At 55.1% G+C, this 26,930-nt stretch overlaps 13 protein-coding genes across 13 annotated transcripts; 7 read left to right on the forward strand and 6 right to left on the reverse strand.

The window, feature by feature from the left end:
* Positions 1-31: 31 nt before the first annotated feature.
* On the forward strand, positions 32-1,575 carry M421DRAFT_426128 (uncharacterized protein). Its single transcript, XM_033594298.1, has one exon. The coding sequence runs from the start codon at positions 280-282 to the stop codon at positions 1,552-1,554; it is 1,275 nt and encodes a 424-aa protein (XP_033443407.1). The 5' UTR covers positions 32-279; the 3' UTR covers positions 1,555-1,575.
* A 250-nt stretch (positions 1,576-1,825) lies between these two features.
* Positions 1,826-6,025, forward strand: M421DRAFT_426129 (leptomycin B resistance protein pmd1). Its single transcript, XM_033594299.1, has 2 exons — positions 1,826-2,867; positions 2,915-6,025. Exons 1-2 carry the CDS (start codon positions 1,928-1,930, stop codon positions 5,911-5,913), a joined length of 3,939 nt encoding a protein of 1,312 aa, XP_033443408.1. The 5' UTR covers positions 1,826-1,927; the 3' UTR covers positions 5,914-6,025.
* Positions 5,986-6,751, reverse strand: M421DRAFT_76030 (acyl-CoA N-acyltransferase; the record flags this gene model as incomplete). Its single annotated transcript, XM_033597183.1, has 2 exons — positions 5,986-6,535; positions 6,603-6,751. 2 exons carry the CDS (start codon positions 6,749-6,751, stop codon positions 5,986-5,988), a joined length of 699 nt encoding a protein of 232 aa, XP_033443409.1.
* A 1,544-nt stretch (positions 6,752-8,295) lies between these two features.
* On the forward strand, positions 8,296-14,205 carry M421DRAFT_9937 (acetyl-CoA synthetase-like protein; the record flags this gene model as incomplete). Its single annotated transcript, XM_033598745.1, has 2 exons — positions 8,296-8,745; positions 8,794-14,205. 2 exons carry the CDS (start codon positions 8,296-8,298, stop codon positions 14,203-14,205), a joined length of 5,862 nt encoding a protein of 1,953 aa, XP_033443410.1.
* A 246-nt stretch (positions 14,206-14,451) lies between these two features.
* On the forward strand, positions 14,452-15,300 carry M421DRAFT_332054 (uncharacterized protein). Its single transcript, XM_033589386.1, has 2 exons — positions 14,452-14,866; positions 14,943-15,300. Exons 1-2 carry the CDS (start codon positions 14,698-14,700, stop codon positions 15,173-15,175), a joined length of 402 nt encoding a protein of 133 aa, XP_033443411.1. The 5' UTR covers positions 14,452-14,697; the 3' UTR covers positions 15,176-15,300.
* A 116-nt stretch (positions 15,301-15,416) lies between these two features.
* Positions 15,417-18,092, forward strand: M421DRAFT_76051 (vacuolar ATP synthase 98 kDa subunit; the record flags this gene model as incomplete). Its single annotated transcript, XM_033597185.1, has 3 exons — positions 15,417-15,545; positions 15,598-17,704; positions 17,755-18,092. The coding sequence occupies 3 exons, from the start codon at positions 15,417-15,419 to the stop codon at positions 18,090-18,092; spliced, it is 2,574 nt and encodes an 857-aa protein (XP_033443412.1).
* A 142-nt stretch (positions 18,093-18,234) lies between these two features.
* On the reverse strand, positions 18,235-19,071 carry M421DRAFT_17574 (GTP-binding protein engB; the record flags this gene model as incomplete). Its single annotated transcript, XM_033587832.1, has 1 exon — positions 18,235-19,071. A coding segment is annotated over one exon (837 nt), but the record flags the coding sequence as incomplete, so codon positions are not given.
* A 537-nt stretch (positions 19,072-19,608) lies between these two features.
* On the forward strand, positions 19,609-20,263 carry M421DRAFT_426134 (uncharacterized protein). Its single transcript, XM_033594300.1, has one exon. It carries the CDS (start codon positions 19,674-19,676, stop codon positions 20,055-20,057), a length of 384 nt encoding a protein of 127 aa, XP_033443414.1. The 5' UTR covers positions 19,609-19,673; the 3' UTR covers positions 20,058-20,263.
* M421DRAFT_426135 (aminotransferase) lies at positions 20,193-22,683 on the reverse strand. Its single transcript, XM_033594301.1, has 5 exons — positions 22,131-22,683; positions 21,803-21,937; positions 21,615-21,697; positions 20,494-21,563; positions 20,193-20,438 (listed from the first exon to the last, which is right to left on the reverse strand). The coding sequence occupies exons 1-5, from the start codon at positions 22,222-22,224 to the stop codon at positions 20,375-20,377; spliced, it is 1,446 nt and encodes a 481-aa protein (XP_033443415.1). The 5' UTR covers positions 22,225-22,683; the 3' UTR covers positions 20,193-20,374.
* Positions 22,124-22,916, reverse strand: M421DRAFT_332071 (uncharacterized protein). Its single transcript, XM_033589388.1, has one exon. It carries the CDS (start codon positions 22,866-22,868, stop codon positions 22,344-22,346), a length of 525 nt encoding a protein of 174 aa, XP_033443416.1. The 5' UTR covers positions 22,869-22,916; the 3' UTR covers positions 22,124-22,343.
* M421DRAFT_426136 (histone-arginine methyltransferase CARM1) lies at positions 22,876-24,781 on the reverse strand. The gene is made up of 2 exons (XM_033594302.1): positions 24,501-24,781; positions 22,876-24,451 (listed from the first exon to the last, which is right to left on the reverse strand). Exons 1-2 carry the CDS (start codon positions 24,700-24,702, stop codon positions 23,121-23,123), a joined length of 1,533 nt encoding a protein of 510 aa, XP_033443417.1. The 5' UTR covers positions 24,703-24,781; the 3' UTR covers positions 22,876-23,120.
* Positions 24,782-24,909: 128 nt separating this feature from the next.
* On the reverse strand, positions 24,910-26,271 carry M421DRAFT_332058 (uncharacterized protein). Its single transcript, XM_033589387.1, has one exon. It carries the CDS (start codon positions 26,066-26,068, stop codon positions 25,103-25,105), a length of 966 nt encoding a protein of 321 aa, XP_033443418.1. The 5' UTR covers positions 26,069-26,271; the 3' UTR covers positions 24,910-25,102.
* Positions 26,272-26,315: 44 nt separating this feature from the next.
* On the forward strand, positions 26,316-26,645 carry M421DRAFT_426138 (uncharacterized protein). Its single transcript, XM_033594303.1, has one exon. It carries the CDS (start codon positions 26,342-26,344, stop codon positions 26,630-26,632), a length of 291 nt encoding a protein of 96 aa, XP_033443419.1. The 5' UTR covers positions 26,316-26,341; the 3' UTR covers positions 26,633-26,645.
* Positions 26,646-26,930: the final 285 nt, after the last annotated feature.

Here is a 26,930-nt window from a genome sequence, read left to right on the forward strand (position 1 = left end):
CCCCACGCACTTCCAAAGTAGGAATCTGCGGCGACCCTGGTCATCCTGACAATGGCGCTAAAATTTTGGTGACATCTTGTCAGTCAGGCAGCTGGTCGGTAGACCTTGAATGCTGGACCGGTGTGGAATCACATGCACTATTCAGGTCTCGAGCTGTTGTGATCGCACCATAGCTTTTTCGAGAGAACCGCTAGTTGAAATACTTTTTACCTGCATCGATACCAGGCGTGTAGCGATTTTCAAGAGCACCGTCTCGCAACAACCTACTCAGACGTCATCATGTCATCCACCCAGCAGACGTCCAGACAGCTGGAAAATACCTCCAACTCATCTTCTTCACCTCTCTACGATCTTGTCTGTGTTGGTTTCAGCGCAGCCCAGCTAGCAACTGCCATTGCAAACCGAGAAGCACGTTCCGAGTCCAGGATTTTATTCCTTGAGCGCAAAAATTCTTTCTCATGGCATTCGGGAGCGCACCTGTCCAGGTCCCGCATGGAAACACCTTTCCTCTACGACCTCGCATCCCTCCGTAACCCCAGGTCATCGTTCAGCTACACCTGCTATCTTCTCGCTCGGAACCGTCTGGTTGAATTCGCAAACTCCGACCGGCTAAACCCTCTACGGGACGAGTTCGAAGACTATTTGAAGTGGTGCGCAGAACAGTTCAAGGACCAGGTCCGATATGGCAGCGAGGTTGTCGGCGTAGCTCCAGAGGCTGAAGACAACACTGTAAGAAGCTGGAAGATTGCTGTTAAGGATGCAAATGGCAAGACATACGTTATCCGAGCGAGAAATGTTGCTGCTCCTACACCAGGAAAGCATGTTAGCGCGAAGACAGAGTCCTTGACCACCGTCGACTTCCTCGCAGGACAGCGAATCATGCCCATGGCCGACTACCTGTCACGCAGGGATGAGCTCCGTCAGCATTTCGAGCCGCGACTGAACGTCGCCGTTGTCGGTTCGGGTCAACAAACGGTCGAAATCCTGGACGACTTGCTGTCATGCCCTCGACTTGGCAACATCACAGTTGTAACAGAGAATGACGACCTTGCGCCGCTGAAGGTTTTGCAAGAACAAGAGCCATCGCAGCCACGACTGTGCTCGATCTGGTCCAAGCCGGCTTGCGACTTGAAGCCGGTGACAGGGTCATCTGAGCTGATCCAGGCCATTTACATGCGCGCGTACGAAAAGCAGGTGGCTAGCAAGGGCGAACACGTTCTTCATGTCGTCATTGGCAAGGATGCAGGAGAACCATGCTCCAAAGCCAACATCATCATCAGAGACAACTCTGCGGCGCCATTCTCAAGCAGTGGGCTCTTGCAGAGCCTGAATACGCTCGTACTCGGCTGCCATCAGCTTGGCGAGAGCTTCGAGGAGGTCCAGTTCAAGCGCGGCGCTGTCGCGGACGCTCGCATGTGGTTGATGTCGGCGAACTCAGAAGGCGGACGATCATTGGCAAAGGACATCTCGCTGCGGGCCGGAGAGGTAGTGGGCGCCCTGTCGTCACCAGCTGCAGGCAGGCGGGATGGGCTGGTGGTGCAGGCTAGGATCTAGACAGCTGTTCTGATTGGGAAGGTGCAAAGCGGGGCGTTTGTTACATAATTCAGCAAATTTTTCCTGATCCTTGATCTGATTATTCTTGTCTAATCAATCTCCGGCATCGCTCCGAGCGGACGTGTCGCCCTCTCCACCACTCAGCGCCACCCACGGCGGGCCCAACATCCACTGTGCATGCATTCGCGTGAGACTATACCCGTTGACGTTATGCTCAGGATCCGCCCACTATGTCGATCTCGGCCATCGCGTCTTGGATGGGGGCCACAGCACAGCTCCCTTGTACTCCTGCAAACGCGTCTGGAAAAGTTCACCACTTCGCGACATCGAGTGAGCCTTCAACTCCAGAGTTCAATCTGGTTTCGTGGGCACGATGACGATCAAGAAGCCATCCCTTGCGCCGTACTTGGCATTCTTTCAACTCCTCTTCTACGCAAACCCGACCTGGCTTGACAAGCTACTCGTTCTTACCGGAGCCATCTTTGCTATTGCAGCTGGTGTTCCTTTCCCGCTTATTGGTATCGTTTTTGGTCAACTCGTTGACGATATTAACGATGCAACTTGCAGCAACCGAGATGGCGCGGGAGCCAACCAGGACATGTCTTCGATCAACTCAAAGGTCCTCTTGCTTGTATACATCGCTATTGCAAGCTTTGCTTGTATCTACATCCATCTCGTATGCTGGAACATAGCATCGCAACGGCTAGCACAGCGCATTCGGGATCGTTACCTCAGAAACCTTCTGCGACAGGATCTTGCCTTCTTCGACAACCTCCAGTCAGGAGAAGTTTCGTCCCGCCTTAATGGCGACATCTCGGCCATTGAAGGTGGGACAGGCGAGAAGGTCGGCGTTGCCTTGACGTGCATATCATTTTGTGTAACAGCATACATCGTTGGATTCATCAAGAATGCCGAGCTGGCGGGAATGCTCGTTTCTTTGGTCCCTGCTTTCCTTCTGATGGCAGTGGTCGGCGGTCACTACGTTGGCAAGTACACAGTCAGCCTTGGAGGATACTTCGGATCAGCCAGTGCACTCGCCTCGGAGGCGTTGAGCAATGTTGGCCTCGTTCACGCCCTCGGTGCTAATGAGAGGCTCGAGAAAAAATTCCGTGATCACCTGGGCAATGCCCGCCACGCCGGTATCCGCAAGGCTTTCGCTGCAGCTGTAATGGCTGGGTTGCTCTACTTCATCGCTTTTTCGGCCAGTGCACTAGGATACTGGCAGGGTAGTAAGCGGATTGCCGACAGCATTGATGGCAGGGGTGACGATACGATTGGCGAAATATACACTGTCACTTTTATCCTTCTCGACGGTATGTATCTGTGTCGGACTACAAGAGAATTCACTGACCATGCCCAGGTGCTATTGTTCTCAGCCAGATCGCTCCCATGCTTCCGCTCTTTGGCGGTGCAATTAGCGCTTTCGCTCGCTTGCGCAAGGATATCGAGACGCAGCCAACCATTGACAACACCACGACCTCTGCTGAGAAGCCTACGGCCGTAGACGGCAAGTTAACCTTCCGTAACGTCGAATTTACATATCCTTCCCGCCCGGATCACCCCGTTTTGAACGGCGTCTCGATCGACTGCGAGGCTGGCAAGCTTACTGCCATCGTTGGACTGTCCGGAAGTGGAAAATCGACGATAGCCAGTCTGATTAGCAGATTCTACGACCCAAACGCCGGTGATGTCTTCCTTGATGGTCGCAGCATCAAGGATATCAACGTCAAGTCTTTGAGAGGGTTCATTAGTCTTGTCCCTCAGGAGCCCTCCCTTCTGGACCGCTCAATTTTGGAGAACATTGCGCTGGGCCTTGTCAACTCTCCTGCTCATTCTCATTTCGAGACGACACTCCTCAGCAACACGTTGGCCGATCTCACAAAGGACGTACGCAACGGAGAAGATCTTACCAAGGCTGCCGAAAAGGCAGGACCCGAAGTCGTTGAGATCCTCCGACTTGTACAGCACGCGGCAGATTTGGCTGATGTTGCTGTCTTTATCGATCGTTTGGAATTCGGCTTTGCAACACTCGTTGGTTCAAGCGGAAGCCTTGTTAGTGGTGGCCAGAAGCAAAGAGTCGCTCTTGCTCGTGCTCTGGTCCGCGACCCCAGGATCCTGATTCTTGATGAAGCTACTGCTGCACTTGATTCAGCCAGTGAGCAGCGTATCCAGACTGCCATCGATCGCGCATCCCAGGGTCGGACTGTCGTCTCGATCGCTCATCGTCTCTCGACCATTCGAAATGCCTCCAAGATTATCGTAATGAAGAAAGGCGACATCATCGAACAAGGCACACATGATGAGCTCTTGGCATTGGACGGCTCATACGCGGACATGATACGCTTGCAGACCGTCAAGGTAGCCGACGATGGCGCCTCGAGCTCAAGAACAAGCCTAGATGATGACGAGATCGACCTAGTCAAGAATGAACATTCGACATCAACTATTGCTGACACTGATGCACTTCCTGCAAAGCCAGCAGAGAAGCAAGAGTCAAAGAAGGGGGTAAATGGCGAGATTGTTGCAAGATCGATCTCGAAAACGATGGGACCAATGGTCCGCCCATACCTGTTGCTTCTACTGCTAGCCTTCTTGGGTGCTTTGATTGTCGGTGGACAATACTCCGCCACCGGTCTGCTGTTTGGTAATATCATGGGCGTGATGTCGCCATGCAATCCCTCAGACTATGTCAGGTCACAGGGAGCGTTGCTTGCCGGCATGTGGTTTATGGTTGCGTGTGTAGCCTTCCTGGCCAATTTCACCAGCTGGGCAACATTCGGACTTATCTCGGAGCGTCTGATCTACAAGGTACGCGTGCTTTCCATGCGCTCGCTTCTGCAGCAACCACTACAGTGGCACGAGTCCGAAGGCAGAAGCCCAAGCCAGCTCCTGGAGTACATCACAAAGGACGGAAACTCACTGGCCGGTTTCAGTGGCTCCATCGTTGGGACACTATTCTCAGTCATCGTTAACTTCATCGCCGCTATCGTCCTCTCTCACATCGTCGCGTGGAGAATTGCTGTCGTATGCTTAGTCATCGTACCATTGCTGCTCGGAGCTGGATACATGCAACTTCGCGCCATCGGCAAGTTTGCTGTGAAGCACGCGGGCGCTTTCTCGTCTTCGATCGGAGTCACGATTGAAGCTGTTGCGAACATCAAGACGGTTCATGCTCTGTCGATCGAAGAAGAAATCATCCAAACCTATCGGAGGTCCCTGGTTGCTCCACGCAAAGAGATGGTGAAGCAAAGCTTCAAAACCAACATTTGGCTGGCAATTGCCAATTCTTGTGGAAGTTTCATCTATGCTTTCGCGTACTGGTGGGGGTCCAAGAACATTGTCGAGGGACGTTATGATCAGACTGCCTTCTTTATTATCCTGATTTCCATGCTCCTTTCAGCACAGCTGTGGGGTCAGCTTTTCACTCTTGCTCCGGAGCTTTCCAAAGCCAAGGGTGCCATCGCACGCATATGCGGTGTGGTGGATCTTGGTAATGATCCTTCAGGTACCGCATCCAGTAGCTCGTCCCTCGAAGTCGATTCTATCGACAAGGAGAAGCGCGACATTGAAGCGCTGGCTGACTCGCCCACCCCTGCCGTCCCAGGTGGAGGTGCTCGCGTGGTCTTCCAAGATGTTCAGTTCTCCTACCCTGCGAGGCCCGGCGTACCGGTACTGACTTCATTATCGCTGTCCATCCAGCCTGGCCAGTTCTGTGCTCTTGTCGGACCTTCTGGCGCAGGTAAGAGTACTGTGCTTGCACTACTTGAGCGATTCTACTCGCCCTCCGCAGGCAGCATCTTCATCAATGGTGTTGACATCTCACGCACCCACGGTGTGTCTTTCCGCGACGACATTGCATATGTACCCCAAAACAACATTCTTTTCCAAGGCAGCATTAAGTTTAACATTGCGTTGGGCGCTAGACCTGGACACGAGCCATCGGACGCAGAGATTCAAGAAGCCTGTGAGCTGGCCAATATTCACCAAACTATCATCGAGCTGCCACAAGGTTACGACACTGAGTGCGGTGCGAACGGCTCTCAACTATCTGGTGGACAGCGCCAGAGACTGTCTATCGCTCGTGCGCTTGTGCGTAAACCCAAGTTACTGTTGCTTGACGAAAGTACCAGTGCTCTTGACGCAGAGAGTGAGAAGGCTCTGGAACTTGGTCTTGAACGTGCCGTCAAGGGCCACGGCGTCACTGTCATTGCCATTGCTCATCGACTACGAACAATTGCCAGAGCTGATATCATTTTCATGGTGGAGGGGGGTAAAGTGGTAGATCAAGGTCGACACGAGGATCTTGTGCAAAGAAGTGAGAGTTACCGCGTTAATGCTCTCCACCAGATGTTGGGTTAGCGATTTGATCTCGTACCATTATTTTCAATAGTCTTTAATAATATGCTACAGAGCATTTGTGTTACTATTCTTTCAGGCAAGCTGAACAGCATTCGGTAGCAATTTTTCATCGCCTCCGGGAATCCACACCAGCAGTGGAATTTCATGATCTTCCTGGTCACTGTCCGTCTGCCCTGGGTGCAGGTCGCACGACTTGTGGACAGGACGCTCCTTAAGCCATCGGAAGCCAGATTTCTCATACAGCCTGATGGCCGCCTGTGAGCTCTCAACATAGATCGGAAGGTTTGCTTGCAACGCGATCTTCTTACCATATTCCACCAACAACTCGCCGACACCCTTTCGCTGGGCATCTGGGCGGACCGCGATCACGTGGCAGTACAGGTACCGCTCCTTGCTCCAAAGCTTTTCTCGCGCGCCCCAAAGCGGGCCGATCAAGGCCTCGGCACGCTCCCTCTCCTTCCCTTGCAGCCATCCTATCTCGCCCTTTGTCCAGTCACTAGGGGTGATGTAAACATCCCATAGTGCCATGCCGACGATCTTTCCCTCTGAGTTTACGCATTTTAGTGTATGTTGTGTGAGATTGCTCTGCCAGTACTCTCGTGTGTGAGCAGTATGCGCTTTGCTGTCGGAGTGTGAGCGCTATCCCTTCTCAAGTTTCAAGAATAACCACTTTGGACGACTATGCGTACCGGAACTCAGACTCCGGATCTGTCATCTCCTCCGCTGTGGCTGATGGGAACAACGCCTTTGTGATTGCATCATTCTTGAAGGCTGCGAAGTACACGTCGTACACCGCGGTGATGTCTGCGGGTAAGGCCGGCAGGACTACGAAACCCATCGTGAATGTCTCAAACTGGTCAAGCGTGTGAGTCGAGTAAAGCTCAGACCCTCATCTGGATCAGTGCATGCTACTCACCGGTGTCTTAGTGGTTGAGGAACGTGATCCACACTGAGAGGCTTGGAGTCTGGACCTCAAGGAGATAGAGGTAGCAAGACCGCGTGGCGTAGACTGTCAGACGACTTTTGCTCAAGTGCGAACGAGGAACGATTATGAGGCAGGGACACGAACAACAGTGAGGCAGGCCAAAAGTTATGAGAGAATTCTGCAATTAACGGTGGATCGGTACCAAGAAGCCCAAGAGTCTCCAAGCAATTCTGAAGCATAACCGGCAGCTGTGAGCACAGCTCGATGTTGAGAATCCCGGGGCCCTCGTCACCAGCAAGTTAGAACTCAGGGTTGCTGTGGAGCGAACATGGAGTCGTCATCGGCTAGCGCATCCATCACCACGCACCTGCAAATTCATGGTCAATCACGCGCCACCGACATCAAAGAGCAGCGATCCGGCGTGCACCGAATGTTGGTGCCTCACCCGCAGCTGTGTCTCTTCCCTGGCATGTGAAGCTTATCAGATCCGCTGTAAGCGAAAGCCTTCCCGCGAGGGAAGACAGGATCTGCCGAGATGAGAGCCCTCAACACCGCAAGACAATTCATCACACATCCATAGAACATGAACACTTTCCGCGGCCCGCAATCAGCGCGTACTTTGTAGAGGCTCACCCAAGAGATGCACGAGCATGCGGCATGCAGACGTTTTGTAGCACGAAACTATCAGCCTTCCTGTCAGTCCAAAAACCAGTCGTTGATCGATGCAGCAGGTCCCAAGCGATGTGAATTGTGCTGTTGATCGGCCAGAGGGCGCCTTACCTGAAATCCCACACATCTAGGCTGATCTGGCTCCCCCGAGCGTCGGCCGCTGTTATCAGATGAAAGAGGATCTGCAGCCCGCCGATGTCACCCTGCATGACGCGCATTTAGCTGCTGCCCCAACAGGCAGCTCCGTCCCTTGCTCAGCAACGATAATGCTGACACAAGAATTATCAGATGCAGCTAACTGCAAGCCCTCCCACACAAATTTTATCTGATCCGCTAAGTGTGGGGTTTCGGCACCTCGGACAGCATGATTTTTATTACAGCTAAAGGGGGGTAATGGACTAAGTCGACCAAATGCCACTCAGTGACTTCGGCATTTACGTTAGATAAATCGACATATTTGACGAGCGACGGCGTAGACAGACAATCCCTGGCTTCGCTTCGAGTGACGAAGATGACGCGGGCGGCTGCTGTCCTAACAGCTCACGCTGGCCGCGCTGAGTACGGACCTACATCCTGGTCTGAGGTGTGGGGTGCTAAGTTTTTCTCTCGTAGCAACGGGCGCTCTGGTGGAGTGCTCGGTCTATTCAACTCTCTGTGAAGCTTGGCCTACTATACGGAGATTCTCCCTGGGACAACTCGCCGGACACAAGAAGACTCTACTCCTCCATCTTCTTGCCACGATTTACAACCCTACAATCTCAAGAGAAAGACCTGTCTGCCCATGAGAAATGCATCTGGCAAACGGTGAACAGACTCTGCGCTATGGTGGGGCAGCGCAAGAGAAGACCGAGGTCAAGGTCAACGCTAACGGTACAATGGACGTCAATGAGAACGGTGTCTACGCAAGTGGGCATTCTCAGACGAATGGCCAATCCACCGAATCCAACAAGATGGAAATCACAGCTCTCAAAGGGCAATCACTAGATGCAGTGCTGGACGCTATCCTTACAGCGTGGACCATCCTGATACAAAGATACCAAAGAGACATCTTCCATCAGTTCTCGTGGGGTGTTAAAGGCGCTGGCTCCGACGGGCGCCAGTGCGTTCAGACTACGGATTTAGATGTGCTCAATCACAGCAACGCTGCAAGCATGGCCTCAAAGATCCACGATGTGAGACTGAAACACGTCTCATTGGACGGAGCCACTATCTTCTTGAACGACGGCACAAAAGAAGAGGTGAGAGCCGCAAACAATCGTTCTCATACCCTCGCTGATGATGAACAGTGGACTTTCGAAGTTTCTGTTGATTTTGGAAAGAGCCCATTACAAGCAACTGCACGATGGCAACCTCCCGGCATGTCACAACACCAAGCTGTGGCTGAACTGCAGTTTTTCTCTTCTATTATTGATACCCTTTCGAGTGCGCCTGATACCCCAATTTCTGACTTCCTTGCCATCTCAGAGTCCGAGCTCGACGAGATCTGGAATTGGAACTCCCCATTACCTCCGGACATGCAGACATGCATGCACGAGCTGGTTGCAGAGCAAGCTGGGAAACAGCCCGAGAAGAACGCTATCGAAGCTTGGGATGGCAACTTGACTTACAAACAAATTGACGACTACTCCACCCATCTGGCGCAGATCCTGCGGTCTATCGATGACTCGCCAAATCAGATCATTCCGGTCCTGTTTGAGAAGTGTCGCTGGACGATCGTTGCTGTGCTTGCAATCATGAAGGCAGGCGCCTGCTTCTCGCTGCTTGACCCAGCTCAGCCGGAAGGTCGTCTACGAACGGTTGTGCAGCAAGTCAGTGCCACGACATTCATCGCGTCGAAATCGCAGGCTTCGCTTGCCGCGCGAATAGCCCCTCAAGCTACCATCATCCCGGTTTCTGCATCCAAGTTTGAGAAGGTGTACAGTCCATATGCCGAGCAGCAACCAAAGACAACATTGCCGAAGGTTTCTCCATCAGCCGCCCTCTACATCCAGTTCACCAGCGGGAGCACGGGTCTCCCGAAGGGATGCTTGATATCGCACAGTCAGTACACGTCTGGTGCGATTCCGCGTGCTTTTGCTGTGGGCTACCGACCGCACTCTCGAGTACTCGACTTTGCCAGTTACGCTTTCGATGTGTGTATCGACTCCATGCTTTGCACGACTGCTCACGGTGGAACTCTGTGCACTCCCTCTGACGAGCGCCGAATGAACGATCTCAGTGGCGCCATGCGAGACATGCGAGTCACACTGGCTGGTATGACTCCCTCAGTAGCACGCACTCTAGATGTGGACATTCTCGACCAGCTCGATTCGATTGCGCTGGGTGGGGAAGGCACTTCAATGAGTGACGCCGCTTCGTGGGGCAAGAAAACGAGAATCGTCAACGCCTACGGCCCCTCAGAGTGCACGGTCGGTGCCACCATCAACGGCGATGTTGGAGCCAAGCCATACATCACCATGGGTACTGGAACAGGCGCTGCCATTTGGCTCGCTGATCCTGAGGATCACAACAAGCTTGTTCCAGTCGGTGCGGCTGGTGAGCTTCTCATCGAGGGTCCCATCGTCGGCATGGGTTATCTGAACAACCCGGCCAAGACCAAAGAAGTCTTCATTGAGGACCCAGACTTCCTGACAAAGGGCAGCAAGTCTTTCCCTGGCAGGCAAGGCAAGCTGTACAAGACTGGTGACCTTGTCCGCTACGACCCAGATGGCTATGGCGAAGTCATTTTTGTTGGCCGTCAAGACCAGCAGGTCAAGCTTCGCGGACAGCGTATCGAGCTTGCAGAGATCGAGTACAATATGCAGAAGCATCTACCTGCTGATACTCAATTGGCCGTCGAAGTGATCAAGCCTGGAGGTGCAGGAGAGCAGACACTTGTTGCGTTCTTGGTCGAGCAAAGGAGGAGCGGCATGCGTCACCTTGACGGACAAGTCTTCGGTAGCTTTTCCAACAAGTTCCAGACCGCGCTCCAGGAGATGACAAAGCACCTCTTTAACGATCTACCCAGCTACATGGTGCCCAGCGCCTATATTCCTCTCTGGAAGATGCCGCTTCTTGTCTCATGCAAAACTGACAGGAAGAGGCTGCGTGATATTGGCAACGGCGTCACCCGTCAAGATCTCCGACGCTTCAATGCTCTACTTTCTGAGAAGAAGGAGGTAACGACCGAGATGGAGCTCAAGTTGATTCCTGTGTGGGCCAAGATCCTTGGTGGGGACGCTGACTTCAGCGCCAACGACAACTTCTTCAGCATGGGCGGCGACTCGCTCAGAGCTATGAGACTCGTACCTGCCGCTCGCGAGCAGGGCGTCATTCTGACCGTTCCCGATATCATGCTGAACCCTACTCTGTCTGCTATGGCTACCAAAGCTAGGCCTATCTCCGAGGAAGATACGATTGAAGTTCTTCCATTCTCGATGATCGGCCAGGATTGGGACGAGGACAAGTCCAGAGCCGAGAGCGCTGAGCTTTGCGGTGTCGACGCGTCGAACATTGAAGACGTCTACCCCTGCACGCCTCTGCAGGAAGGCCTGATGGCGCTGTCAGCCAAGTTCCAGGACGCTTACGTCGCTCAACGTGTTGCCGATCTTCCTGTCGAGACTGCTAACCGCCTCAAGGAGGCTTTCGACAAATCTGTCGAAAACTGCCCAATCTTGCGCACCCGTATCGTCAACGTGCCTGGCCGCGGTCTATTCCAGGTTGTGCTCACGGATGGCCAACTTGTTCGTGAACATGGCTCTGTTCTGACAGAGTACCTAAAGACTGACCAGGCTGAGGCCATGGACCTTGGAAAGGCTCTCTTCCGTTACGGTGTTGTCCGCCCTGAAGGCAGTGATAAAGCACACTTCATCATCACCATGCACCACGCAGTGTATGATGGCTGGTCCATGCCTCTTGTCTTTGACCGCATCAACCGAGCGTTCGTTGGCCTCGATACTTCGCGGCCTGCCACGTTCAAGAACTTCATCAAGTACCTCACCAGCCAAGACCCAGCAGTGTCCAAGGCCTACTGGAAGGAGCGTCTCAACGGCGCAAGCCCACACCAATTCCCACCCCTACCTGAGAAGGGTTACACCACACGCGCCGACTCTCTGCTCGAGCATTACGTCACCATCCCCACAGCAGCCCACAGCAAGCTCACTCTCGCAACCATCATCCGTGGTGCCTGGGCGCTGACATCCTCGCTCTATATGGGTCACTCAGACATCATATTCGGCGAGACGCTCACCGGCCGCTCCGCACCCGTCAACGCCATCGAGGAGATCGAAGGCCCCATGATCACCACCATCCCAGTGCGTGTGCGCATGAACCTCGACCGCCCAATTTCCGAGTTCCTGCAGCAAGTGCACGCCCAGACCGTCCAACAAATCCCGCACGAGCATCTGGGACTGCAGAACATCCGCCGCGTGAGCAAAGAAGCACGCCACGCGTGTGAGTTGCGCACCGGACTCGTTCTGCACCCCAAGGAGGACGAGAACTGGAACCAAGGAAGGACGCTTGAAAACGCGCCGGGCGATGCATTCTTGCCTGCCGATGACGCCGAGGCAGCGCGCGAGGCACTGAAGTTCAACACCTACGCACTCATGCTTGTTTGCACGCTGGACGAGAACGGGTTCTTGGTCATGGCTAGTTTTGACTCGAAGTGCATTGCCTCGCCTACTATGGAGAGGGCGCTTGTTGTTCTTGATCGCATCGTCTCTGCTTTCCTTGGTAACCCTGAGAGTAAGCTTGGTGATGTGGCAGTCTTGGACCCGGAGGAGATGCAGGATGCGCTCAAGCTGAGGCCGAAGGATATCATGGTGGACAGCGGCATCGATATGCTGCCGGCTCAAGCCTCGAAAAATGACCAGGCAAAGGCACTATCGCCCAACGAAGAGAAACTCCGCGGTCTGTTGAGCCGCATCTTGGGTATGCCCGAGGCAGAAATCAACCCTAGTGATAGCTTCTTCGAACTAGGGGGCGACTCCATCGGGGCCATGAGGCTTGTGTCTGAGGCCAGATTGCAGGGCTTGAACATCTCAGTTGCGCAGATCTTCCAGAGTAAGTCACTCTCAGAACTCGCCTCAAGCATCGGCAATGAGAAGGAAGACAAGTTGCGGGATGTGCTAGCCCGCATTCTGGGTATGCCCAAGAGCGATATCAGCTCCAGCGACAGTTTCTTCGAGCTTGGTGGAGACTCGATCGGTGCCATGCGTCTTGTGTCAGATGCACGCACCCAGGGACTTAGCATCAGCGTGGCGCAGGTCTTCCAGAGCAAGTCGCTGTCCGAACTGGCTTCACTCGCACAGGAGACTTCATCAGGCGAACCGGAGGCCAATATCGATGCTCCGTTCGCTGCTCTCGGGGCCGAGGCGAGCATGTTCAGTGCTGATCGCATGGTGTCCTACCTGGAAAACCCGGAGTGGGATATCGTGGATATATATCCTACTCGACCTCTGCAACAACTTGCGGTCGAGGGCACTGTGGATCTGCCACGCTACTCTCTGCGTTACGAGCTGATCAAGTTCACCACTGCCGTCGACCAGAAGAAGCTTGAGCAAGCTTGCCAGGAGCTCGTCGCTCGCAACGAAGTTCTGCGCACCGTCTTCATTGTTGACGGCGGCAAGACATTGGGTCTTGTGATCCGCGACCTGAAGGCGCCTTACAGCGAGGTCACTGTTCCCGAGGGCGAAGACATCAACAACTTCGCACACACCTACGTGCGTGAAGACATCCAGGCACCGAAGCCACACGGCTCGTCCTTCGTCAGCTTTACCCTCTTCACTTCGCCCTCAACAGGTGCTTCTACACTGGCGTTCCGCATCTCGCACGCCCAGTACGACGAGATCTGCCTCCCTCTCCTCTTCGACCAGCTCTCCGCTCTCTACGCCAGCACTGAACTCATCGAAACCCTGCCCTTCACGAAGCACGTAAACCACGTCGTCCTCAACAATATCCCCAAGAGCATCCCGTACTGGCAATCCCTTCTCGCCGGCTCCCAAATGTCCATCCTAAAGCCCGACATTCCGCTCCAACTTAAGAGAATGGCAGACATCTACCTCGAATTCGACATCTCCGCGCGCCCCAAGGACATCACAATCGGCTCGCTCCCCACCGCAGCCTGGTCCCTCGTCCTCGCTAACCGCCTCAACAAGCGCGACGTCGTCTTTGGCGAAGTGGTGACAGGTCGCAATCTGGGTGCGCCCAGTGCGGACCGCATCTTCGGACCCACGTGGCAGTACATTCCGTTCCGCGTGCCGTTCAAAGCGGGCTGGACGCATCTCGACCTGCTCCGCTTCGTGCAGGCGCAGCACATCGAGTCTGCTGGCTACGAGAGCATGGGCTTAGCTGAGATTGTCGAAAACTGCACCGATTGGGATAAGAACGAGGTTACGTGGTTTGACACGGTGGTGCATCAGGCGCCGGCGTGGGTCGAGGAGTTGCCGTTTGGGAACGGTGTGGAAGCCAAGTTTGAGACGGTGTATCCGCATGCCGAGCCGTTGAGGGAGTGGAAGTGTCAGGCTTTCGTCAAGGAGGGCGGGAAGAAGCTGGGTATTGAGATTGTTACGTTCGAGGAGTGGATTCCGGTTGCTCATGACGTGTTGAAGGAGGTTGGCCAGGCGTTGGAGGATCTGCAGAAGAAGGCTGGTGAGCCTATCTTTAAGGGAGCTGGTGAGGTGAAGCAGCAGTCTTTGGAGGATTTCGAGGGTGTGATGTGATAGCCGTTTCTTGTCTAGAGGCTTGGTTCTGATGTTGGTGGATATCTTTGGCGTTCGGTCTGCTTGCCCTTGCTCTGATTAGCTAGCTATCGTACTATCATTTTATCTATACCATGCAATGTCCTCCTTGCTTTGCGATCTTATGGCACTGACGCGCTTAGTCGCGTCGCCACGTGCTTTCAGTAAGGTACCGTCGACGGTAAGCAGCGTGTAGTCTTGTTACCAGTTCTTTGCTTGGAATGTGTTGAGTCACTGCTTCTTTGACGTGCTACACGGACGGCAGGCGGCACCAGCTATGTCAGGAAAGTACAGTGGCCCTGTTAATACCTCCCCGTACTCTTTGATGAGGGCCTGAGGACAAACCCGCAAGGTAGCCTTGAGCCTGTCACTACCATCACCATTAATACCGTCTCGCCGGGGTTCATACTACTATACCGCCTTTTACGGAGCCTGTTCAGTAACAAGTACCTGTCCTAAGCAGCCGCAATCACGATGCAGCTCATCCACAGTATCCTCTTCGCCGTTGTCGCAACCGCTCTCCCGTCGACTGTGCAGGACTCAAATCAACCGCAACTCATTGGCAGCGATGGAGCCTTGACGACAAGCGGTCATTGCCACGTAGGCCAGCACTACTGCTTCAACTATATCATCGATGACCTCAGTATGTCCTTCATCTTCTCTATTCCTACCTCTTTCGTCGAGCCTCGTGTTCACCGCCCATGGCTAACATGGCGCAGGAGTAGCCAAGCAAGACATCCTTCACCAGTACTGCGATCAGAGGGCAGCGTACGACTGGCAGAGTTGCAACACATGCAAGAGGGTACCAGTCCCACTGCCTAACTGCTGGGATGGGCCGGGTGTCTGGTCGAGTTTGTTCAACTGTACCGGTCCGAAGACGTTCAAGTGGCTTGAAGGGTACCACGATGCCAGTGTTGCGAGCGCGTATTCTTCAGAGCGTTGCTACGAGTAATATTGACGAGCACAATGATAAATGACTGGCTCCTGCATGATCGTTGACGTGTTATGGGTGAACGCTTCGACGCTCGAAGATGACGCAGCTGTCACAGCACGTGACGCGCTTGGCGATAGAGCAGCTTGAACGCCATCATGGCAGGCACAGCTATCATCAACTCCCATCTCGCCGCCCACGCCCCGACCGCCCCTCGAGACAAGCAAGCCTTCACCGGACGACTTGTCTCTCTACCGCCATTATGGCACCTCAAAAGGACACCATGTTTCGCTCGGCGGACATGTCCTTGACCCAGCTCTACATTGCGAACGAGATTGGCCGCGAGGTCGTCTCTGCGCTTGGAGAGCTCGGCGTCATGGACTTCAGAGATGTGAGCTAACACGCGCCCATTGCGATGGCACTGCGGGTACTGACGATGCCAGCTCAACGCCGAGACGACGGCCTTTCAGCGCACCTTCACCCAGGAGATCCGCCGCCTCGACAACGTGGAGCGTCAGCTGCGCTACTTCCACGCCCAGATGGACAAGGCGAGCATCTCGGTGCGCTCCATCTACGACTTCAACAACCCCTTCACCTCGCCCTCGGCCTCGGAGATCGACGAGCTGGCCGACAAGAGCCAGAGCCTGGAACAGCGCATTGCCTCGCTCAACGAGAGCTACGAGACGCTGAAGAAACGCGAGGTGGAGCTAACAGAGTGGCGCTGGGTGCTCAGAGAGGCCGGCGGTTTCTTCGACCGTGCCCGCGGCCAGACCGAGGAGATCAGGCAATCTTTGGACGATGACGACGATGCGCCTCTCCTCCGCGACGTCGAGCAGAACGCCTCCGGCGACGCCTCTGCCGAGCGCTCGCTCACCGTCATGAACATCGGCTTCGTCGCTGGTGTCATTCCCCGCGAGCGTATTGCGGCCTTCGAGAGGATCCTGTGGCGTACCCTCCGCGGCAACCTGTACATGAACCAGACCGAGATCCCCGAGCCCATCATCAACCCCGAGAACAACGAGGAGACGAGCAAGAACGTCTTCATCATCTTCGCCCACGGCAAGGAGATTATTGCCAAGATCCGCAAGATCTCTGAGTCGCTCGGTGCCGACCTGTACAGCGTCGACGAGAACAGCGAGTTGCGCCGTGACCAGATCCGGGAGGTCAACACTCGTCTGAGCGACCTTGCCAGTGTTCTACGTAACACTAAGTCGACCCTGGACGCCGAGCTGACTGCTATCAGCCGCAACCTGGCTGCTTGGATGGTCGTCATCAAGAAGGAGAAGGCTACCTACGAGACGCTAAACAGGTTTTCGTACGACCACCAGCGCAAGACGCTTATTGCTGAGGCTTGGGCGCCCACCAGTGCTCTTGGACTCATCAAGTCCACCCTCTCCGACGTCAACGAGCGCGCCGGCTTGTCTGTGCCAACCATCGTCAACCAGGTCAAGACAACCAAGACCCCGCCGACCTACTTCAAGGTGAACCGGTTCACCAACGGTTTCCAGACCATCATCGACGCCTACGGAACCATCAAGTACCGCGAAGTCAACCCTGCGCTGCCCGCCATTGTCACCTTCCCCTTCATGTTCGCCGTCATGTTCGGTGATGCTGGTCACGGCGTCATCCTTCTGCTCGCTGCCCTGGCGATGATCTACTACGAGCGCAGACTTGAGCGCAGCAAGCTTGACGAACTGTTCTCCATGATGTTCTACGGTCGTTACATCGTCTTCATGATGGGTCTCTTCTCCATCTACACCGGTCTGATCTACTGCGACGCCTTCTCTCTTGGGCTACCCTGGTTCAAGTCTATGTGGGTATGGGACAACGACGGCAAGGGTCCTACCGCCAGCCGTGTTGAAGGTCACACCTACCCCTTCGGTCTGGATTACCGCTGGCACGACACGGAGAACGATCTGCTCTTCTCCAACAGTTACAAGATGAAACTCAGTATCTTGCTCGGTTGGTGCCACATGACCTTCTCACTCATGTGGTCGCTCGTCAACGCACGCTACTTCAAGACACCCATCGACATCTGGGGAAACTTCGTTCCAGGTATGATCTTCTTCCAGTCCATCTTCGGCTACCTGTCGTTCTCCATTGTCTACAAGTGGTGCGTCGACTGGGCTGCCAAGGGTCAGGACCCCCCATCTCTGCTGAACATGTTGATCTACATGTTCTTGCAGCCCGGTACCCTAGAGGACCCCGATAAGCCGTTGTACCCTGGTCAGGCAACCGTGCAGGTTATCCTGCTGCTTATGGCTCTCGTCTGTGTTCCTATCCTCCTGTTCTTGAAGCCTTTCTATCTCCGCTGGGAGCACAACAGGGCTCAGGCTCTCGGATACCGCAGCATCGGCGAGACTGCCCGTGTCAGTGCTCTGGATGACGATGACGACACTCCCGCCAACGGCACCGCCAACGGCGGACGTGAGAGCTTTGGAGACGACGACGATGGCATTGCAATGATCACGCAGGACATCGGCCACGGTGAGGAGCACGAGGAGTTTGACTTTGGTGAGATCATGATCCACCAGGTCATCCACACTATCGGTAAGCTTGACATTCCTCTGACCATTCAGTGTTTAACTAATGCAACCTAGAATTCTGTCTCAACTGCGTCTCCCACACGGCCTCGTACCTCCGTCTCTGGGCCCTGTCTCTCGCGCATCAGCGTCTCTCGATCGTGCTGTGGGAGATGACGATGAAGAACGCCTTCACATACACGGGCATTCTTGGCTCGGTCCTGATGGTCTTCATCTTTGGATTCTGGTTCGCGCTCACGGTCATGGTTCTGTGTGTGATGGAGGGCACAAGTGCCATGCTGCACTCGCTGCGTCTGCACTGGGTCGAGGCCATGAGCAAGCATTTCATTGGTGATGGTGTGCCGTTTGAGCCATTTAGCTTCAAGGCGCTGCTTGAGGAGGATCCCGTTGAGTAGTGTGGTTTTGTATGTTTGTAGGATAGCGTAGCAGGACGTTTATAGAACTGTACAACGTGCACGTTTACACAGCGCACGCTTCGCCATGCTCTCAGGACTGCACCTCGACCTTTTTCTTTTTCTTCTTACTCTCGGTGAATCCCTTCCTCTCCTCCCCTTGCAGCCCGACAGCCTTCAAGACTGCAAACCGCACATGGTCGACCCCCAAGCGCTTCCCGTCGACCAGCGTCTCACTGCTACAGGCCAGAATCTCGCCCAGAGCGGCGCCGCCGTGCGGGGGCGCAATGTCCGGCAACAGGGTCCTCATCTCGGCCCTCAAGGCGTTCACGGTGCCCTTGGCCTTCAGCTTGGCGCCCTTTGCGACTTTCTTGATCTCGCTCGCCTTGGGAATGTACAGCTTATCCATCTTGCTGAGCACGACCTGGTGGCTTACACCCGCGAGGCGCAGGCTGGCGAGGATGCTGCGATCCTTGTCCTTGAGGCCATGCTCGGCGTCGAGCAGCACGAAGACGCGCCGCAGCGCCTTGCGGCTCTGGATGTACTTCATGATCTCGACGCCCCAGCTCGTCAGGCTGCCGGAGCCGTAGCCGGGCATGTCGACGATGACCAGGCCGCCGCGGCCGACTATCTTCTCCTTCCCCGGCCCGCTGTCCTGCGCCCGCGTCTGGATCCGCACACCGGGCTCTGCCGCAATGCCGTACAGGTTCATCGTCTTGGTGAAGCCGGGCGTCGATGAGGTCCGCGCCAGCAGCGCGCGGGTGTTGCACCCCATCACCGCGTTCAGCAGGCTGCTCTTGCCCACGTTCGAGCGCCCGATGAAGGCCACTTCCGGCACGTCCGTCTCGGGCAGCTTGCGGAACTGCGCGATGCTGCGCAGCAGCGTGGCGTGCTTGCCGTGCTTCTCGAAGAAGCTGTTCGCGTGTGCTGTGTTGGCCGCGCTGGGCGCCGCCGTCTCGTAGTACCAGTTGTAGTCGTGCGGGCCCGAAGGCGCCGTCTCGGGGGGTGTCTTTGTCTTCGACTTCGGGTACGAGAGGAGGGTTGAGGCCGTCGAGGGGACGAGGCCGTCGGTGTCGCGAGACCCGGGCGGCGCGACTTGAGTGCGCTGCGCTGGCGAAGGCGCCGCTGGCAAAGACGCCTCTGCCGACGCTGCAGGCGCCGGAGCAGCGTCACGTGGTGGCCGCTCGGCCTGGATGCGTATCGTGGTGCCGTCAGTGAGCGTCACCGTCTCGGGCGTGGGAAGCCTCTCTGCTCCAGCCTGCGCCAGCCTCGCGCGCGGCCTCAGGCGCAGCCCGCGCCTCTGCTGCGCCAGTCCTCGCGCACAAGCGCGACACGTCCATGTCCATCTCTTGGTCGGCAAAAAGCCCAACATTGTAGACGGCGCCGTCGTCCCGCGTCGCCGTAAACTTGTCGCCGGCCCGGTCCCTGCGCTCCCCCGAACTTTTCGCCGCACAATCTCCGCGCCGCACAATCTCCGCGCCGCACAATCTCCGCGCCGCACAATCTCCGCGCCGCACCATCACCACCACCTCCGTGCCGCACCGTCACCACCACCTCCACAATACACAACACACACAACCCATCATGTCCTCCGCGCCGCAAATCCGCGCCCTCTACCGCCAACTCCTGCGCGAACTCCCCCTCAAACCGCAGACAACACGCACAGCGCACCAGAAGCTATCTGCCGCCTCGCCGCTGCAGAAGCGCGTGCGCACCTCACTACAGTCGCCGTCCGCGCCCGCGCCCGCGCACACCGCGAGCCAAGCGGCGCAGCTCGAGCAGTTCGTGCAGTACGCGCGCGCGCAGCGCGTGTATGCTACGCTGATTGAGCGGTATAACCCTGGTATGGGGATGAGTGAGGAGGAGCGTGTTAGGCTTAGTGCGAGGAGAATTGGGATGAATTTGCCTGTTGAGTTTGCGGGGGAAGAGCATAGTGAGGGGGGCCGGGGCGAGGGCGAGGGAAAGTGAAGTGAAAGGAGAAGGGGGAGGGGAGATGTGTGTGATGTGAGAGGCCATGGGACCTTTCTGTGGTTGTGCGCTGGCGAGGACGGATTGGCTGGGACCGACGAAGGTTGAGGCACTCGGGCATATGGGATGCATGCTGCACGTGCTGTGTATATTGTGTATGGCAAATGTTAAGATGCTTCACAGGCAAGAGTCGTGTCTACGAGTAGGTGGGTGACTGCAATTGATTTCCAGTGAGAGGGGCTGACAGTGCCAACAGAGACGTGTATGTATTGCCACTCCTACCGTCGCGACAGAACTCGTTCTACGCTTACCACCGCCTATAGCCCGGTACCTCCGCCACGCGGCCTTGCTGGCAGCTTGTGGCCGGGATTCTCGCGGTACCTGCATGCTTGTCAGTCACTGCTCGACGCAATTCACATCAACGGCCAACACTTACTTGGTCACGATCCTCTCAATCGAGTCCAGCCCCTTCTCCAGCACATCCATCCTCGGTCCGTAGCTCAGACGGACAAAGTGGTGACACGGGCTGTCGAACAAATCACGGCGCTTGCTGGGGTTCAAGTCGAAGAAGATACCCGGCACGACAATGACCTTCTCCTGCAAACACGCGTGGAAGAAGTTCAGCCCGTCGTTGATGCCCTCGGGCAGCCCGCTCAGATCCAGCCACAGGTAGAAGGTCGAGTTGGGCATGTACGGGAACTTGAAGCCAATGTCCTGCAGTCTGCCGATGACGTAGTCGCGCTTCGTGCGGAAGTGCATCTGCAGCGCCCGCATCTCGTTGCGCACCCGTGGCGGGCTCAGCATCTCCACCGCCGCTTCCTGAAACGGCACGTTGCATCCGCCGTCGAGGTAGGATCCGCACGACCCAATGGCGCTGATGAACTCCTTGGGGCCAATGACCCACGCGACTCGCCAGCCGGGGAGACGGAAGCGCTTGGTCAGACCGTCGATGATCAAGACGTCGTCCTCGTCAACATCCTCGACATTGTCGGCGGCTGAGATGACGGTGCCGTCGCAGTTGGTCGTGTAGTTGTAGCCGCAGTAGAACTCGTCCATGATGAGCGTTGCACGGTCACGGCAGATGTTCTGGATCTGCGCAAGCTCGGGGTTCGTGACCATCTGTCCAGTGGGGTTCCTGGGGTTGGACGTCAGGAGCACTGATGTGCCACGGGCAATCTCCTCGGCGACCTTGTCGGGTGACATATGGTACTGATCCTGCTCGCCGAGAGGAATGGGAATGGCTGCGATGTTCTTGAAGAGAGACAACATCTCGTTGTACGCTGTGTAGTCGGGGATGAAGAAACCCAGGTAGCAGTTGCCCAAGACAGCGGCGATACGGATGAGACCTGCGCGGCCACCGGGCACAATACACACGTTCTCGTATGTGTACTGGCTCTTCCTCCACTTGCGGTGGTGCTCGTTGTAGAGTGTCGCAACGGCCTCACGGAGAGGCTTGATACCGGCTGTAGGGCCGTATTCGCGGCCATGTGCACTGATGTCTACTTCCTGCATATGTGTCAGCCTCTGGCTAGCATCTGGCTCAAAAGCTCGACTTACCTTGGGTCTTTCGAAGCAGCCCTGGATGCTATCGTCAACCTCCGGCGCTCCCTGACCAAGGTTTGCCCACTCCTCGGGTTTGTCTGTGAAGTTATTCAGCTATCGCTCCAGAATTTACGCACAATTGATAGCAACTTCATCATGTTGATCTTTGCTCCCAATTGTGAATACACTGGTTTGAGACGTACCAGCGAAGCCGTGCTTGTATGCTTGTTCGGACGTCCAGACAACACCGGTTGTAGAACGAGAGGGGTCGAGACCGGCGTGAGGCTTGTGGCCTTCGTGCGCTTCGCGAAAGTTGCGGTGGATGCTGGAGCCCAGCTCTGGCAGTAGACGTCAGTGAGCCAGCCCAAAAGTGCCATGTTCTGCCAGCCGACACCATCCTCATAGCTCAAGCTTGACTCCAAGCCTCTTATCTACTCGGAGCATTCCTTGCCGACAGCTCCAGTCGTCTGTTGTTCTGAAGTAATGCTCCGCTCCATGTTGAACCTAGCTCGCCGCTCCACTTGTACTTACCACTGCCACTCGGCTCCTTGGTGCTCGAGAACCTGCGCTGGCCATGTCCAGAGCCCACCTTAAGGATAGGCACCTTGTCTGCGGAGAACGACATTTCTGCTGCGTTGATGATCTGCGATGCTGGGAAACAAGCTTTGCTATAGAAAGCTTAACAAAAGCGGGGCAGGGTCCTGTCGTGGAACCTCCAAACTCAGAAAGAAGCAGGAAAGCAGCTCAAAGGTGCTGAAGAGGAGTCCTGGAGGGGGGAGAAGATACGTGGGGTAGGGCGAGGAAGCTGCATCGGGCCTTTATACTCGTCGATACGTGTGCCCGCCCATACACACCGCAGCTTCGCCGCCATGTGCGCGTCCAAGATACGCGCCGCCTCCTGCGCAAACCCTCCCGTCTTCCGGTTCCCGATGTTCTTCCCGGATTGCAGCTACGACTGCTGCTACGGAGCCAATCAACGAATTCGCGCGTCAGGACGTGCATGCGCAAGTGGCATCGAGTGCAGCACGTAAAGCATCTCACACCGCTGTGTCTTCCAGACCATAATGATGATGCAGTGTGAGTGCGACGATAGCACTTGCAAACAGCTGAAATCTGGCAACGAGTACCTTGCGGGCTGCTCTGTTTTTGTAAGTGCATCCGTCGACGTCCGGACAGCTGGCTCCAGCTATCCAAAGTCAGCATTGAGGCTCTTAAAGTTAGCGGTTCGGTGCGGCTGACATCATGCGTACTCCTCGGATAATGCCTCATTTGTCTCAGCCCTACATAGCGATCCGGTCAAGAACCGCTGGCCTACGAGCGACTCCTGCTATTTGCGTCGCGTTGGCGGATACTCAACATTGACAACTGATGAGTACGATGCTTCAATTGCTTCTGATCAACTCGTGCTCGCTACACGTTTCAATTGTATCACCATGGCTAGTGTTCCCGAGTCTCGACCCATCGACGCCGCACATAACTTTTCGACTCCTTACAATCATCACCTCGTAATCAGAAAGTCGTCTAAGCCATCGATCTCCTGACCTTGCCCTCAACCTCTTCGCTCTCACTCTTGCCCTTCCATTCCACCGTCACCGTGATGCCCCGATCATCGCCCTTCTCCTTAGCATACTGCAGCGTCCCCTCCAGCACCTCGCCCTTCTTGAACTTCTGCTTCGCCGCGACCTCATCGTCTAGCAACAGCACAGCTTGATGCCAGTGCGTGGGTGTGTTCGCCGGCCCAGTTGAGAAGCCCAAGCCCGGAATGCCGTTGTTCTGCCAGTCCACGTCGTCGATAGTCTTGATGTCCTGCTCGCTGCCGGGGTGCACGAAGATGGTATCGAACCATATAGCGATGGCTTGTAGGGACTCAACATCCCGGTCGAGCGTCATGTGCAGTGGGATCTTGAAGCTCAGGTCGCCGATGGACGCGGTCTTCATCTCGAGGAGGTGCGCGTTGGCAGACCCGCAGAGCGCGGTGGGAGGCACGTCGAAGACGCCGATTTCGCGGTGGTTGAGCAGGCCGCCGGGAATCATGGAGGAGAAATCAAAGCCGTACACGTCTTTCCAGAACTTGGCGCCTGTGGCGTCCGCAATCCACTCCTTGTCTGCGATCGGCGCGAGGCGAATGTTGCAGTGACTGGGCACCAGGAGGCCGTCGTCTTTCAAGTACATGTCACGCGCGCGGAGAACAGAGTCCAGCATGCCCTCGAACAGCAGTCCATAGCCCATCCACTCGGAGATGATGATGTCAACTTTGTCCTTGCCAATCTGGCGCTGCGTGTTGAAGTCCTCGATACGGCCCTGGATGACCTGAATGCGATCTGCGTAGCCGTTCTTTTCGACATTCTCCTTCGCGCGAACAGCGATCTGTGAGTTGTCGACTGCGAAGACTTTCTTTGCACCGGCACGGGCGCAGAACAGCGACAAGATACCTGTGCCGCAGCCAACATCAAGGACGACCTTGTCTTTGAAGACGGACAGGTTCTTCTCGATGAAGTCCCGGTAGCCTTCTGTGCGGACGCGGTCCTCGATCATCTCGCGGTGGATGCTGTTGCCTTTGTAGCTCTCAAAGTAGTCCTCGTCCCGGTCGCTAGTGACTTGCAGCCGTGAGAAGTCCTCTGGCATATCTTTCTGGAGCTTGGCCTCGAATTCTTCATAGTCGACGGCCTTGGTCTCGATGTCTTGCATGAGATCTCCGAGCTCGAAGAGTAGTGCATCGTCTTCGAGCACTGGTTGAAGGTACTTGTCGCTCAAATCTTCTAGTGTGATTTTCATGTTCTTGGGGTCTGTGCCCTTCTGTGCTTCTGATCGAAGGCAGTTTACGAGCTTAATGATGTCGATTTCATCAGCCTCTGGAAACTGTCAGTAGTCGCCCAAAGAGGAATGGTGTGGCAGGCTCACTTGAACCGAGACTCTTGACTGTTGCGTTCAGATCGAAGCCGTGCTCTGATGTGCAGTGCGAAGACATCTCTGAGATGCGTGCAAACTGCTTGTTGCAGAACAAGCATTTGAAGGTTGTCTCATCAGCCTCGCTCCTCTCCTCGACGATGCTCCCAACTGAGCTTCCTGAATCCGACTCCGAGTCTGAGTAGTTGCGCGGCATGTTGTTTGAATTTCCCGGCTCTTTTTATGTGTACTGTACTTTGGTGAATCTTGCGAGTAATTCGTCAGAAGTACAGTCTTTCAGTGTTGCCCGCGCTCCTAGAAACTTTATGCCGCTAGTGTAAGTTTGTGCGAAAGAAATGCAGGGGTGCGGGGCTGGTTGGTGGGGCCTCCCGTAACTTTAGACCCTTTATCTCACTCTCCCTCTATCCCGATCACTCCTTTATACTCTTCACTGTATGCCTAGGCATGGCCATTCAGGAAATGACATACTATCGCTACCAAATGAACTAATTAAATCTACGTCTGCACTTCACCGAAAGCTCAACAGCATGACTGATCACTGGTCCTGCGATTCACTCTGAACCCGATCCATCAGACTCGCAGACATTGTTCGACTTTCAAGCCATACTGTCAGGAGTCTTAACATTTTCCACCGTCCCAGACTTACCATTGGTATCGCCCTGACCATCTTTGCTTCTACTAGCAACATCATCGTTCCCACTAGATTGCGACAAGAAGAACGCCCGCCACTCCGGCGAATTTACAAACCCCACCATCTCAGTACGGATGCCCTTCTCTAAGATCTCCGCCTTGAATGTCTTGAACCTATCGATCTCCTCCCCGGTAATGGATGGCGTGAACACATGTCCAGACATACCCACAACAGCCTGAGCCAGGCACTCCCGTAGGTACGGGAACGATCGACCGAACTTACCTGTGACGGAGCTCAAAGTTCTTCGTTCGCGTTTCACTGCTCCACCATGTTGGTCTTCCAGCTTGCGACCTTCGAAGAACCTTAGGAACTCTTCCCCCACGTCGTTCTTTGCAGGGAGGTCAATGGCGCGCCTGTTCGTCTCAGCGATGGAGAGGTGGCAATACATCTCGAGCCAAAGCTCTTCATCTGGAAGCCACCACTGAGTCTCTCTAAGCTTTTTACTAGCCCCACGGCCGTAGAGTTGTCTGCGCCATGCGTTGATCATAGAGATGTGCCGTGGATTGTCCCATTCGATCAGGCCATAAGGAATCTTCTTGAACTTTTGTTCCTGGCGTTTGTTTTTCCTAGTGTTCATGCACGTCAGCCGAAGCAGAGTGTCGTCACGCTGTCCGACGACAGCTTGACGGCGGACACTGTCGATTGGAACGAGATATGTGTGTTGCTTGTTTGCATTCTGGATTGTCTCCGTGGAAACCAAAGAGCCTGCAGAAGCTACTGTGGAAGCCACTGATGTTGCGGACGTTGCGCTACCTGACGTGCTGCATGTCTGACGTGTTTTTGCCTCCTTTCTGCTATCTTGTGCAAGCGGGGAGCCAGGAATATCGTCTTGATCGGTCCGCCAACGCTTTGGAGGAGGAAATAAGCGCATCGGAGCAGCTGTCCCAATTCTGTTGAAGACGACTGTGGCAGAGGTTCGGATGTACGATGGATCAATAGGAAGAAGGGCAACCTGTACACAGCATGCGAAAGAGGGCTAAACCCGGGACTTTGTCCTCGCGTCTAATGAAGGACGGGCAGTGTGACACAATGAGAGTAGAATATGCGCAATGCGAAGGCATCAAACTCAAGTATGTTCTAGAATCCAAGCGCAACATCACGATTGTTTCCCGACTTTGTTCGAATTCACCCTATTTCGTGAAGTATGTGGACTACCTCCAGGGCAATTCTAACGGTTCTACTATGCAATCCTCTCTTTCCCGCTGTCCTGCTCCTGTCCATCGTTCTTCGCTCCGATCAGATCCCGACTAAGCCGCCACAGATCGATCTCCCGCTCAGCGCAGCGCCATTCCTCCTCAGTTGCGAAGGAAGCCCTTCCAATCTTCGCTCGTTGTACCGACGTTTAGCGGGAGTTGTCCCAATGGTATCGTTATTGGCGGCACATGTGCCATTGTCCGCGCAGGCAGCGCTCTCATTGGCCAGCTCGTTTAGCTAGCTCCCGCCCCGCACTGTAGATAATTGTCTACCACCATAGTACTCCAATCGACAGTTCACATAGCCATAGTCATCAGCCATATTCAGGAGTGCGCGAGCCTCTTGGATCCAGAGTTGTTGGGGCCTTTTCCAGGATTGAAAGACGTGAACGGCCCAGGTAGGGATGTTAGGATAGCGCTGTAGAAGGTCGTAAGGGTCCACGTCGAGGAGAGCGCGCTCCGGAGTAGTGTAAGTGTTACCCATAGCGGATGTTGGAGGTGGTCGGTGCAGTGGAGATCAATGCTGATGTGTCAGGATAC

This window comes from Didymella exigua, assembly GCF_010094145.1.
Source record: "Didymella exigua CBS 183.55 unplaced genomic scaffold M421scaffold_54, whole genome shotgun sequence".
Lineage (NCBI taxonomy): Eukaryota > Fungi > Ascomycota > Dothideomycetes > Pleosporales > Didymellaceae > Didymella > Didymella exigua.

Excerpts from the sequence above, each read along its gene's own strand:
- M421DRAFT_332071 (XM_033589388.1), bottom strand. The coding sequence starts at position 22,868 with ATGAGGCATTATCCGAGGAGTACGCATGATGTCAGCCGCACCGAACCG.
- M421DRAFT_426134 (XM_033594300.1), top strand. The coding sequence starts at position 19,674 with ATGTCCTCCGCGCCGCAAATCCGCGCCCTCTACCGCCAACTCCTGCGC.
- M421DRAFT_426129 (XM_033594299.1), top strand. The coding sequence starts at position 1,928 with ATGACGATCAAGAAGCCATCCCTTGCGCCGTACTTGGCATTCTTTCAA. Across the intron at positions 2,868-2,914 it reads CACTTTTATCCTTCTCGACG|GTGCTATTGTTCTCAGCCAG; the intron begins GTATGTATCTGT and ends GACCATGCCCAG.
- M421DRAFT_332054 (XM_033589386.1), top strand. The coding sequence starts at position 14,698 with ATGCAGCTCATCCACAGTATCCTCTTCGCCGTTGTCGCAACCGCTCTC. Across the intron at positions 14,867-14,942 it reads CTATATCATCGATGACCTCA|GAGTAGCCAAGCAAGACATC; the intron begins GTATGTCCTTCA and ends AACATGGCGCAG.
- M421DRAFT_426128 (XM_033594298.1), top strand. The coding sequence starts at position 280 with ATGTCATCCACCCAGCAGACGTCCAGACAGCTGGAAAATACCTCCAAC.
- M421DRAFT_426135 (XM_033594301.1), bottom strand. The coding sequence starts at position 22,224 with ATGTCGTTCTCCGCAGACAAGGTGCCTATCCTTAAGGTGGGCTCTGGA. Across the intron at positions 21,938-22,130 it reads CAAGGAGCCGAGTGGCAGTG|AGCTGGGCTCCAGCATCCAC; the intron begins GTAAGTACAAGT and ends GTCTACTGCCAG. Across the intron at positions 20,439-20,493 it reads ATTGAGAGGATCGTGACCAA|GTACCGCGAGAATCCCGGCC; the intron begins GTAAGTGTTGGC and ends ACAAGCATGCAG.
- M421DRAFT_332058 (XM_033589387.1), bottom strand. The coding sequence starts at position 26,068 with ATGCGCTTATTTCCTCCTCCAAAGCGTTGGCGGACCGATCAAGACGAT.
- M421DRAFT_426138 (XM_033594303.1), top strand. The coding sequence starts at position 26,342 with ATGTGGACTACCTCCAGGGCAATTCTAACGGTTCTACTATGCAATCCT.
- M421DRAFT_426136 (XM_033594302.1), bottom strand. The coding sequence starts at position 24,702 with ATGCCGCGCAACTACTCAGACTCGGAGTCGGATTCAGGAAGCTCAGTT. Across the intron at positions 24,452-24,500 it reads AGTCAAGAGTCTCGGTTCAA|AGGCTGATGAAATCGACATC; the intron begins GTGAGCCTGCCA and ends GACAGTTTCCAG.